General features: G+C 68.0%; 1 protein-coding gene and 1 non-coding gene across 2 annotated transcripts; both read right to left on the bottom strand.

The window, feature by feature from the left end:
- Positions 1 to 427: 427 nt before the first annotated feature.
- Positions 428 to 10,122, bottom strand: GAS2L1 (growth arrest specific 2 like 1). The gene is given in 7 exon segments (XM_040081136.1): positions 428 to 1,810; positions 1,813 to 2,190; positions 4,022 to 4,339; positions 5,150 to 5,246; positions 5,428 to 5,535; positions 8,192 to 8,846; positions 10,072 to 10,122. Coding segments are annotated over 6 exon segments (2,196 nt in total). The 5' UTR covers positions 8,837 to 8,846; positions 10,072 to 10,122; the 3' UTR covers positions 428 to 1,160.
- Positions 10,123 to 10,777: 655 nt separating this feature from the next.
- LOC120760645 (uncharacterized) lies at positions 10,778 to 11,618 on the bottom strand. Its single transcript, XR_009208401.1, has 2 exons — positions 11,384 to 11,618; positions 10,778 to 11,134 (listed from the first exon to the last, which is right to left on the bottom strand). It is a non-coding gene; the product is annotated as an uncharacterized LOC120760645 (transcript).
- Positions 11,619 to 12,111: the final 493 nt, after the last annotated feature.

Raw genomic sequence — 12,111 nt, 5'->3', positions numbered from 1 at the left:
GGGGTGGGTGACAGTCCCTGGCAAGGATGGGCAGCACCACGGGGCACTGGTGCTGCTCTGGGATGTCCTACAAATCCCTGGTGCTGCTCTGGGCCACCCCACGGGCCACCAGCCCCACTCCCAGAGGAGAGGCAGGACGGGTGTCCATAGTGCCCACCCTGCTTTGGAACCCCCAAAGCGACAGCAGGGTGGTCACCACCAGCAGCTCTGGACCCTCCTGGTGACCCAAAACCTGCCAGCAGCCCTGAGGTGCAGTTCCCTGGCCATGGGGCACTCTGGGCTCCAGGGACACCTCTGGGGGGGCCCAGTGGCTGTAGTGGGGTACAGGACACTGAGGCTCAGCCTCACCCCAGCTCTTGGCTGCTCCCACCCCTCCCTTGGGCCTGGGGGTCTGAATCCCCTGCACAGATGAGCAGACAGGGTGGGCTCAGCTCCGTTGGTCTTTACTGGCTGGACAGGACATGCAGGGCTGCAGGGGTGGGGGCCACGGTGGCCCTGTCCCACCCTGGGGACATCAGCAGGAGCTCTGGGCAGCGCTGTGCTGCTGGGGCTGCAGAGGGAGGAGTGACCCCTCCTGCCCTGAAACGGGCTGTGGTGACCAACTGTCCCCAAGTCATCCTGGGGTGGAGAGGAGAGACTGGAGAGGAGAGAGGGGCCGAGGAGGTGATGATGAGGCCAAGAGGTGAGAAGAAAAGGATGTGAAGGCCAGGAGGGGAGGAGAAGACAAGAGAAGGAGGAGGCAGCCCAAAAGAAAGGAGAGAGAGAAAATGAGATGAGGAGGAGACACGAAGAGAAGGTCAAGACGAGGAAAACAAGTGGAGAATGAGGAGGGATGAAATGACCAGGAGAAGAACCGGGTGCTCTCCAGCCCCTCTGCCAGGTGCCAGCTCTGCTCTGGCCACCACTGCCCTGCCCACAGGACAGAGCCCCCCTGGAGCTGCTCCCCACGGCACGGGGACACCCCTGGCACCCTCTGGGGCTGGGGGCTCCTTGAGACCCCCCCCCAAAGCCAGCAGTCACCAAGTGCAGGGGTCCCGGCCACCCCAGCCCCGTGGCCATCGCCCGGGCGGGCGTCTCCGCTCAGCTGCCACCTCCCCGCTCCCGCAGCAGCTCGGGGACGTCCCCAGGAGCTGCCAGGAGCTGCCACGGCCATCGGCCCCTCACGGCCACGCGTTCTCCTGCGGGGCCCAGGGGTGCTCCAGGAGGGAGGGGATGCTCTGCAGAGCCCCCCAGGCCTTGGCGCTGCCGTTGGCGGCGCGGTGGGCGCCTGCCCCGTACCCGCGGGGGGTGGGGATCCGGGACGGCGTCTTGTGGGGCTGCGTGTCCAGCCGGGGCTTGGCCCAGGGCCGCGGCGGGGCCGCGGGGACCCCCGGCCCGGGGCTCTCCTCCGTCTCCATCAGCTCGTCCTCCCCGGCGGCCCAGTCGGTGTCGGAGCCGGGGTTCCCCGGCGTCTCCCGGTTGTCCCAGGAGGCCGGGAAGCAGCAGCTCTCGTCGGAGGAGCTGGAGAAGGTGGAGCGGCGCCTCGCATCCGCCAGCGTGGGGTCGGACGGCAGCGGGGGGCAGCCGCCGTCGTGGTTCCCGTCGTGGTTCCCGTCGTGGTTCCCGTTGTGGTTCCCGTCGCTGCTCCCTCCCCGCCGCCCGTCCTCGGCGGGCAGCCCGTGCTTGGCGAAGACGCTCAGCGAGGAAGACGAGGAAGACGAGGAGCAATAGGCCGAGTCAGCGGCGGCGGCGGGCGCGGGCGGGGGGCTCTCCGCGTCCCCCAGCTGCTCCAGCAGCCGCGTGTTGGCCAGGAATTCCTCCTCCAGCCGCTGAACAGCCGCTGCTCCTGCCCGGGCTCCAGCCAGCGCGGGGCCCGCAGCCTCCGCGCCAGCTCCTCGGGGTCCCCGGGGCCGGGGCCGGGGGTCGCGCCGCCCCCCGGGGCTCCCCGCGGCGGCGGGCGGCTCTGCCCGCGCCCAAGAGTGCTGCCCGTCGGGCCGGCGGCGGATGAGCAGAGCAGCGGAGCGGGGCCGCGGGGGGGCGCGGGGGGACCCGCGGGGGGACGCGGCGGAGCGGGGGGCGCGGGGGGAGCCCGGAGCGGGGGGGTCCGCGGGGTCCCGGCGGGCCGGGGGGCGGCGGGGGCCGCTCTGCGCGGAGGCGGCCGAGGAGTCGCTGTCGCCCGAGCAGCGCCGGGAGCGCGCGGGGACGCGCGGCCTGGGGGCGGCGGAGGGGGAGAGGGGGGCAATGAGCACCCCGGTGATCCCCCCCCCGGGGCACCCCCCAATCGCACAGCCCCCGTGAACCCCCCCACTGGTACCCCCCCATTGCGCCCCTCCTCGTGGAACAACCCCAGTGCCCCCCACCCACTGCACCGTCCCCATTCTCCCCCATGGCACCCCACATTTTCTCCACTGCACCCCATTTCCCTCCCCATTGCACCCGTTCATTCTTTCCCCTTTACCCCCATTGCACCCCACATTCCTCCCCTTAAACCCCATTTCCATCCTCACTGCACCTCCACCAAACCCCACATTCCCACTGTTGAGCCCCATTTCCCTTCCCCTTGCCCCCCATAACCCCCCATAATCCCCCCATTCTCCCTCCCACTGTCCCCATTTCCTCCCTCCATCAAACTCCCATGGAATCCTCCCACCCTCATTCTCCCCCCTCAGCCCCCACCCACTGCACCCCGCATTCCCTCCACTGCCAATCCCATTCCCCTCCATCTCACACCCCAGTGTACCCCCATTTCCCCTCCTGCCCCTTCATCCACCCCCCATTTCCCCTTGTTCCCCCACCGCACCCCGGTGAACCCCCATTGCCCCCACTGCCCCCTCCATTGAGCTCCCCCACCAAATCCCATTCCCCCCTTGGAGCCCCCTTCCCTCCCCCTGCTGCCCCCCCACTATTCCCCTCCACTGACCCCCCAATGCTTTCCCCATTTACCCCCTCCCAGTGCCCCCCATTCCAGCACCCATCACCTCCCAGCGCCCCATTATCTGTCCCCATAGCCCCCCATGGCCCCACACCGAACCCCCGTTGTCATCCTCCATTTCCCCCCCCTAACTGCACCCCCATTCCTTCACTGCCCCTCTCTGCACCCCGCACCGTCCTCCCCCGTCCCCACTGCCCTACCAAACTGCACCCCCATTCCTTCCTACTGCACCCCAAATTCACCCCCACGGCCCCCTCAGTACCGCTCACTGTCCCCTCAGTTTTCCCCATTGCACCTCCCCACTGAGCCCGGTTACCTGCACTGCCCCCCCAGTGCTCCCCCATTTCCCTCTGGTACCTCCCACTGCCCCCAGTGCTCCCCCATTTCCCTCTCTGGTACCTCCCACTGCCCCCAGTGCTCCCCCATTTCCCTCTGGTACCTCCCACTGTCCCCAGTGCTCCCCCATCTCCCTCTCTGGTACCTCCCACTGCCCCCAGTGCTCCCCCATTTCCCTCTGGTACCTCCCACTGCCCCCAGTGCTCCCCCATTTCCCCCTCTGGTACCTCCCACTGTCCCCAGTGCTCCCCCATTTCCCTCTCTGGTACCTCCCACTGCCCCCAGTGCTCCCCCATTTCCCTCTGGTACCTCCCACTGCCCCCAGTGCTCCCCCCATTTCCCCCTCTGGTACCTCCCACTGCCCCAATGATCCCCCATTTCCCTCTCTGGTACCTCCCACTGCCCCCAGTGCTCCCCCATTTCCCTCTGGTACCTCCCACTGTCCCCCAGTGATCCCCCATTTCCCTCTGGTACCTCCCACTGTCCCCAATGATCCCCCATTTCCCCCTCTGGTACCTCCCACTGCCCCCCCAGTGCTCCCCCATTTCCCTCTCTGGTACCTCCCACTGCCCCCAACGATTCCATTTCCCCCCCACTGCCCCCTCCCACTGTCCCCCACGATTTCCCCAGTGTTCCCCAGGGTTCCCCAGTGTTCCCCAGTTCAGCCCAGTCGCCCTCATTCCACCCCTCCCACCGTCCCCCTACTGTCCCCAGTGTCCCCCGTTGCCCCCCGATGTTTTCCCAATAACCGCCTCCCGCTCCCCTGTTCCCTGCCCGTCCTCTCGGTGGGGCTGAGCCTTTGCCGTGCGGTCTCGGCGCAGTTTCGGGGTCCCCCCCAGCCCCCCGGGGTCCGTACCTGAGCGCTCCCGCTCCCCGCGGCTCCGCGGGGCTCCTGGAGGGGCTGCCGGAGCCGGAGCGGGGGGCCGCGGCCCCGCGGGGGGGGCAAAGCCTCCTGCTTGAGGGGCTTCGGGGGGTCCCCCCGGGGCTGGGGGCGCCGGGGGGTGCTGGGGCTGGAGGCGCGGGACGAGGAGGAGCCGGGGGCTGCTTTTTGGGGAGACACGCCCGGGGTGCGGGGCTGGGGCAGGCGGTGAGCTGGAACGGAGAGGGGGCGGCGCTCGTCACCCGCCCTCCGCTCACAGCATCCCGATTTTCCAGCTGGGGTACTCCCGGAGTGGGGAACGCCTCGGGGATTTGGGGAAAAAAAACCGCCCTTCTCATTCCCCTTTTTCTCCTTCCAGCCGGATCAGTGCTCCGAGGAGCCCAGCCACGGGGAAGGGAGCGCCACGGAAAATCAGGGGATGGAACCCATGGAAAATCAGGGGATGGAACCCAGGGAGAACCAAGGAATGGAACCCATGGAAAATCAGGGGATGGAACCCAGAGAGAACCAAGGAATGGAACCCATGGAAAATCAGGGGATGGAACACATGGAAAATCAGAGAATGGAACACATGGAAAATCAGGGGATGGAACCCAGGGAGAACCAAGGAATGGAACCCATGGAAAATCGGGGAATAGAATGCACAGAAAATCAGGGAATGGAACCCACGGGGAACCAGGGAATGGAGCCTCCATGGAGATTCAGCAAATGGAGCCCATGGGGAAACAGGGAGCAGAACCCCACAGAAAATCAGGGAATGGAGCCCCACAGAACAGAGTGGGGAACCAGGGAACGGAGCCCCATGGAAAACCAGCCACAGAGCCCCAAGGAGAGCCAGGGAATGGAACCTCAGAGATCAGGGAACAAAACCCCGCAGAGAACCAGGGCAAGGGGCCCCGTGGAGAAGGAACGGAGCCCCAGGGAGGATCCGGGAAGGGAAGCCGTGGAGCAGCAGGGAACGCAGCCCCGCGGGCAGCCAGGAGCGCGCCGGGGCGGGGCGCGGGGGTCCCGCAGACACTCACCGAGGGCAGCGCAGCGGCACGGGTCGTGCTTGTCCAGGTAATGTTCCAGGGTGTCCCAGCCGCCGCCCACCCGCACCATGACGTGGCTCCTCAGCACCTGCGGGCAGCGCGGTCACCCTGCCCGCCCCCAGAAGCACCGCGAGCCCCCCGGACCCCGGCGGGGCAGGAAATCCAGCCCGGACCCCCCCCACCCTGCCTGGGAGCGGGGCGGAGGAGGACGGGGGGGTCCCGGGGTAACGGGGGCACGGTGGGGCGAGGGAGGCGGGGGCGGCTCTCACCCGGACGAAGATGAGCGTGTTGGAGTCGCCCACTTTGTACTTCCCCTCCGAGACCTTGACCATGGGGAATTGCGAGGGGCACGAGCAGCAGCCCAGGATCTCCCGCACCTGGCGGCACAGGGCGGAGCGGTCAGCGGGGCGTGGACAGCCCGCTCTAGGGTCGGTGGGGTCCAGAACCCCGCTGTAGGGCCCGTGGGGCATGGACCCCCGCTACAGAGCTGGTGGGGCACAGACCCCTCGCTATGGGGCCTGTGTGCACAGAACCGCCCTACAGGCTCAGTGGGGCACAGACCCCCCTGTTATAGGATCGGTAGGTACAGACCCCCCAGTTATAGGGCCGGTGTGCACAGAACCGCCCTACAGGCTCAGTGGGGCACAGACCCCTGTTATAGGATCAGTAGGTACAGACCCCCTCTATAGGGCTGGTGTGCACAGAACCCCCCTACAGGCTCAGTGGGGCACAGACCCCCCCGTTATAGGATCGGTAGGCACAGACCCCCCAGTTATAGGGCCGGTGTGCACAGAACCGCCCTACAGGCTCAGTGGGGCACAGACCCCTGTTATAGGATCGGTAGGCACAGACCCCCTCTATAGGGCTGGTGGGGTGCAGACTCCCCAGTTGCAGGGCTGGTGGGAACAGAATCCCCATTATAGGGTCAGTGGGGCCCAAACCCACCATTATAGGATTAATACGGGCATTATAAATATATAATGAAATAAATGTAAGGGCATTTATTATTATTAATAAAAAGGGCATTATAGATGCCCCGCTATAGGGTCAATGAGCACAAACCCCGTTACAGGGCTGGTGAGGCACGGATCCCCCACTATAGAGGGCATAGAAACCCCTGCTATAGGGTCAGTGGGGCACAAACCCCCTTATAGGGTCAGTGTGCGTGCCCGTTATAGGGGCAGCCCCTCAGCTGATGAATGAAATGAAATTTCATCATCATCATCATAATGAAACTCTCTTCATTTGGGGTCCACCCGCTCCGGGACCCCCGGGTGTGGGCGCAAAACATCCCCCACCCCACTAATCCTGAACCACGGGGGATTGGCCCCCAAATCCGCACCATGGGGCAGGACCCACATCCACCAACAGAAACGGGGTAAACCCCGGGGGGGTTTTGCCTCCCTCTCAACTGCAAGGTCCGGCACAGGGAAGAGCGGGGCGGGAGGATCGGGGGGGCCGGGCAGGGGACCCCCGGGGCTGCGGGGCGGCCGTGGCGGCGCTGGCTGCCAGCTGCCGGCTCCATCTCCCGGGCTGACGTCAGGGATTAAAGCGGAGCCGCGGGGGGACGCGGGGACGCGGCCGCATCCTGCCCCGGCCCGCGGCTGGGGGGGGGCACGGAGCCGCCTCACCCCCAAATCTGGGCCTTCTTTCATAACCCCGAGATTTCTGGGGGGCTTCCTGCCCATCACAGGGCTGAGAGAGAGGAAGGAAGGATGTGGCCGCTCCGGTTCCCATCCGGGTGACGCGGAGAGCTCCAGCGGGGGAAACTGAGTCACGGAGCGGGGCGGGGGGGGGGGCCGCAGTGAGGGGGGCTGTGACCCTGCCGCCGCACGGGGGGGGCACCTGGGGACGAGGCGGGCCGGATCCTGCTCCGCCGGGCTCCTCCCCGCCTCTGGCGCTGCCCATAAAAGCCGATGGCGAGGAATTACGCAGCCGGGAAAAATGCAGCCGGGGCTGGCAGCGCCCGGCCAGGGGGGCTTGGGGGGGTAACAGCGACCGGGGGACCCCCCTCCGGAGCGGCACCGGGCGGACGGGGCGGGGGGGGGTCAGGATGCTCTTTAATGAGGGGCTTAATGAGGAATCGGGGTTTCAATTAAAAAAAGGCTTAGGGAGTCAGGGGAGGGCAGAGCCCCCCTGTTCCCCCCCTGTCCCCCCCGTCCCAGATTAATCCGCTGCCTCGGCCGCGGGACGGATCCCGCACCCGGCTTTAATCCGTCCTGAGCCCCCGGCCCGGGGGGGGGCCCTGCACCCCCCTTCTGACACCCCAAATTGCGACTGGGAGCAGCCGGGATGTCCCCGGGGACAGCAGCCCCGGGGCGGCGGGAGGAGAAATCCCCCCGTGAGTCCCCCACGACGGGGAGGAGGTGGCAGGGCACAGGTGACACCTGTGTCCCCACCGTGACTCCGGTCACGGCCGCCGAAATAACCCCTCCCGGAGGCAGGAGGCTCCGCGGGAGCCCGGCTGGGTGTGGGTGGGCGCAGAGGAGCTCTCGTAGCCATGGAGAGCTGGGATGGGTGGGTGGAGCACATCCTGTGACCACAGGGGTGGGAGGAAAGACTTCCCCGGGGTCCCAGGGACACGTGGGACCGCCCCTGGAGCGCGGAGTGCCCTGTGGGACGGGCAGAAGGGACTCGCTGGGGGTCAGAGGGACAGGTGGCACCTGCCAGGGGCCACAGAACGCCCCGCTGGCTGGACAGGCGGGAGCTCCCATGGATCATGGAGCACTCGTGGGGCACACAAGGCAGGGGCCACGGAGACAGAGAGAACTCCTGGGGGCCGTGGACATGGGTGGGACCCCACCATGGACCCCGCTGGGTGGGACAGGGAGGTTCTCACAGCCACAGACAGGTGGGACCTCCTAGTGACCACGGGGTGACCATTGGGCGGACAGAGAGGGCCTCCCACGGACCAGAGCTGCCCGCTGGGTGGATGGACAGGACCTCCCACAGACCACCGAGTGCCCGCGGGGAGCCTGGCGGTGCCCAGGCCCTCACCCAGGCACAGGGCTCCCAGGGGAGCGCGTGTCTCACCAGCTCGTCCAGGTTCTTGAGGTCGCACAGGGTGATGGGCCGGGCCCGGCTGGGGAAGGCGCCCGCCCGGGCGTCCCGGCTCTCGCGGCGCGTGCCCAGCGCGCCGTCGGCCATTTGGTCCCTCATCTCCTCCTCGATCTCCTCCTCCATCTGGATCAGCATGGGGGCCAGCATGCCGAACTTGGAGCCCCTCCTGGCCACCTCCAGCAGGCAAAGGACAAAGTTCTTCTCGTTCTTCTTCAGCACCAAGTCGTTGGTCTCGAACATGAGCACGTCCTGGATGCCCAGGTCCTGCCGGCACCACTGGATGAAGTTGGAGACGTTATCCCGGGCGATGAAGGAGCCAGGCACCACGTTCTTGGCCTGGAAGACCACCTCGTTCTGGGGCACCCGCATGCGGGCCGCCGCCTCGGGGTGCCGCTCCTGGAAGTCCAGGGCGGTGCGGTTGACGTTGTTGGCGTGGCGGCAGAGGTGACATCCCGTCTCCAGGCTCTCCAGGAAGGTGTCCACCTGGATGTCCAGGTCGTAGAGGGTGTTGAACCACTCGGCCAGGTCCTCCTTCATGGCCTCCAGGTACTCCTCGCTGGAGCGGAAGGGGCGGATGCTCTTGGAGGCGGCCGACTGGATGTGGCTGGGGTCGGCCATGGCCGGCTTCCTGCGGGGGGACAGCGGGGGCTGTAATGGGCAGGAACCCCCCAAAGACCCCCAGACCATCCACCAACCTCAGTTTCCCCCTCTGCGCCTCAGTTTCCCCCTCTGCGCCTCAGTTTCCCCCACGCTTTACCCATGGGCAGGAGCGTCACTGCTGTCACCACCACCCCTGCCAGGACCTGCAGCACCCCCAGATCCACACCCCCCCCACCCCGTGTGTCCCCCCCCACGGCCCATGTCCCCTGCCCTCATGTCCCGCCACCACGTGTGTCCCCACTCTCCGCGTCCCCCGCCCCGTGTCCCCTCCTCCCGTGTCCCCTCTGTCCCCTGTCACCGTGCCCACCCCACGGTGGGGCTGTGGCAGAGGGGACATCCCTCCCCAGGCCCGCCCTAAAACCTGCCCAGTCATGGTGGGCGCCTCACCCCGGTGTCCCCACCCCGGGAGCAGGTGACACCCCGAGGATGGCAGTGCCAGGGCAGGGAGCCCCCCTTTACCCGGGGGGGGCTCAACCCCGAGGGGCTGCACCGGGGGGGGACTGGGGGGGCTGGTCCCCGGCGCTCGGCCATGGGGTGGGGGCTGCACCCGGGGGAGCCCCCGGCCGTCCCTGACCTGGGGTGGGGGCACAAGAGCCAGGGATGTCCCAGCAGAGGGGTCACCCCCCCCGGGGGGCCCTGTGACCTCCCCTGCCCCCCAGCCCAGCCCAGTCCCCTGTCCTGGGGGGGTCCTTCCCTTGGGGTGTCCCCTGCCCTCACAGGGGGTGTCCCCGCTGGGGAGGGTCCCCTCACCTCGGGGGGGGTGGGACTGGTATCCTGGGGAATGGGGGGACTCTGTGGGGGGGTCCCCATCCCTCGACAGTGGGGGGATCCTGTCGGGGGTGCCGGTTTCCCTCGGGATGGGGGGGGTCCCTGTTTGGAGGGTCCCTTTCCCTCGGGGGGGGGGGGCTCTCTGTGCTGGGGGGGGGGTCCCTACCCTCGCAGGGGGGGTGCCCGTGCCGAGGGGTGTCCGTATCGGGGGTCCCCCTTTCCCTTGGGGGGTGGTGTCCATCTCTGGGGGTGTCTCTTTCTCGGGGTGGGGGGGGGGGGGTCCCTTTCCGGCGTTGGGGTCCCTATTCCGGGGCGATCCAGCGGGGGGGGGGGGTGCAGCGGGAGGGGCTCCGCACCTGCGGGGACACGGGGACGGGGCACACAGGGGCCCGGGGCCACCCGCCCACCCCCCCGGCCGCACTCACCGCCGCCGCTCCGCGCCGCGCTACGGCCGGGCCGGGCCCGCTCCCCGCTGCTGGGCCGGGCCGCGGCTCCCAGCGCCGGGGGGGCCCCGCGCCGCGGCCCCCGCCGCCATCGGCCACCGCCGGCGGCCCGGGGTGGCGGCCGGGGGGGCCCGTTGTGGCTCCCAGCGAGGCTCGGCCGCCGCAGCCCCGCGGAGCCGCCGCCGCCGCCGCCGCGCCCCGGCCGGGAAGTTGGAGGCGGCCCAGAAAGGGCCGGGACGGGGGCGGCGGCGGCGGCGGGCGGGGACGGGCACGGGGGGGACACGGACACGGCGGGGGGACGGGGCACGGGGGGGACACGGACACGGCGGGGGGACGGGGCACGGGGGGGACACGGACACGGCGGGGGGACGGGGGGAGGAGCGCGGACACGGGAGGGGGGCGACACGGACACGGGGGAGGCACGGGGGTGACACGCGGCGACACCCGGTGACATTCCCACGCCGGGTGTGGCTCCCCGCTTCCATTGATCTGCATCGCCCCCCCACCTGCCTCCCCCGGCACTCACACCCCGAGGGGAAACTGAGGCACGGCGGGATCCAGCGGGCGGCTCCGTCCCACCCCACCCCTCTCTCCCATCCCACTCTCCCTCCCATCCTACCCCGTCCCGGGCCCGGGGCCCGCTCTCGCCCGCCTCCCAGGGATGCTCTCAAGAAAGGCCAGCAATGGTGCGGTTACAAACAGCGGGAATTTTATTTAAAAAAACAACCGTCACAACCGTTCACAGCGTTACAGGCGGGGTGGGGGGGTGGGGGCGCGTTAAACAACCGGTTTTATTTTGGGGGGTGGGGGAAAGAAGAATTCACGCTACCATTGAACTTGGTTTTAATGTTTCTCCACAAACGGTGAAAAATACTAAAGTACAGACAAGGAGGACTCATAATGTTGTGGCCAACATTATAAATATGGAATTATAAATTTAAAACATTTTTTTTTTCTGGTTTAAAAAATAAATCTGGTAGTAAATGCGGCTCTGGGGAGGCGGAGTTAGTAGGGCCGGTCTCGGCGATCCTGACGGTGTTCGCCCCTGCGGGCCAGGGGGGAACAGAGCTCAGCCGTGGGCTCCAGGAGCCCTCCCCGGGCCGGGGAGGCTCCTTAACACCCAGACACCGTGCCACCCATTTACCCACCCCACCCACCCCCGCCATTCACCCCCCGCCCCTCCACCCATCTGTCCCACCCCAGTCGCCCCCCACCCTTTCCCCATCAGGGTCTCCCCCTCCCCAGTGTCCCCTTGTCCCCTCCCATCCCTCTCTGCCCCGCCCTCCATCCATACTTGTCCATCTTTCCCGGCCCTCCGCGCCGTCCTCTGCCTCCTCCTCCCATCTGCTCCATGAGGGGTCCCGGGGGTCCCCCGGGGCCGCCTCCTCCTCCTCCTCTCCGGCCGCCTCCTCCGTAGCCGCCTCGGTCCATGCCCCGGCCACCTCGGAATCCCCCTCGGTCTCCGCCACGGCCGCCTCGGAACATCCCCCCGGGCCCCCCTCGGTCCATCAGGCCCCCGCCGCGCCCGCCTCGCATCCCCCCGGGGCCGCCTCGGCCGCGGTCACCGCCTGGGGGAGGAGGAGGAGAGACCCTCAGAGTGAGCCCAAGGCAGCACATCCCAATCCCTCATTCCCCACCCCATGATCCCAGCTCACCCCAATCCCCCGTTCCCCACCCCATGATCCCAGCTCACCCCAATCCCCCATTCCCCACCCCATGATCCCAGCACATCCCAATCCCCCATTCCCCACCCCATGATCCCAGCTCACCCCAATCCCCCATTCCCCACCCCATGATCCCAGCACATCCCAATCCCCCGTTCCCCACCCCATGATCCCAGCTCACCCCCAATCCCCCGTTCCCCACCCCATGATCCCAGCTCACCCCAATCCCCCGTTCCCCACCCCATGATCCCAGCTCACCCCAATCCCCCGTTCCCCACCCCATGATCCCAGCACACCCCAATCCCCTGTTCCCCACCCCATGATCCCAGCACACCCAGCTCTGGCAGCAGCAGCAGGA

The sequence above is a fragment of the Hirundo rustica genome, chromosome 17, assembly GCF_015227805.2.
Source record: "Hirundo rustica isolate bHirRus1 chromosome 17, bHirRus1.pri.v3, whole genome shotgun sequence".
Lineage (NCBI taxonomy): Eukaryota > Metazoa > Chordata > Aves > Passeriformes > Hirundinidae > Hirundo > Hirundo rustica.
The sequence above is the reverse complement of the archived record's forward strand: the minus strand, read 5'-3'. Positions and strand labels throughout refer to the sequence as shown.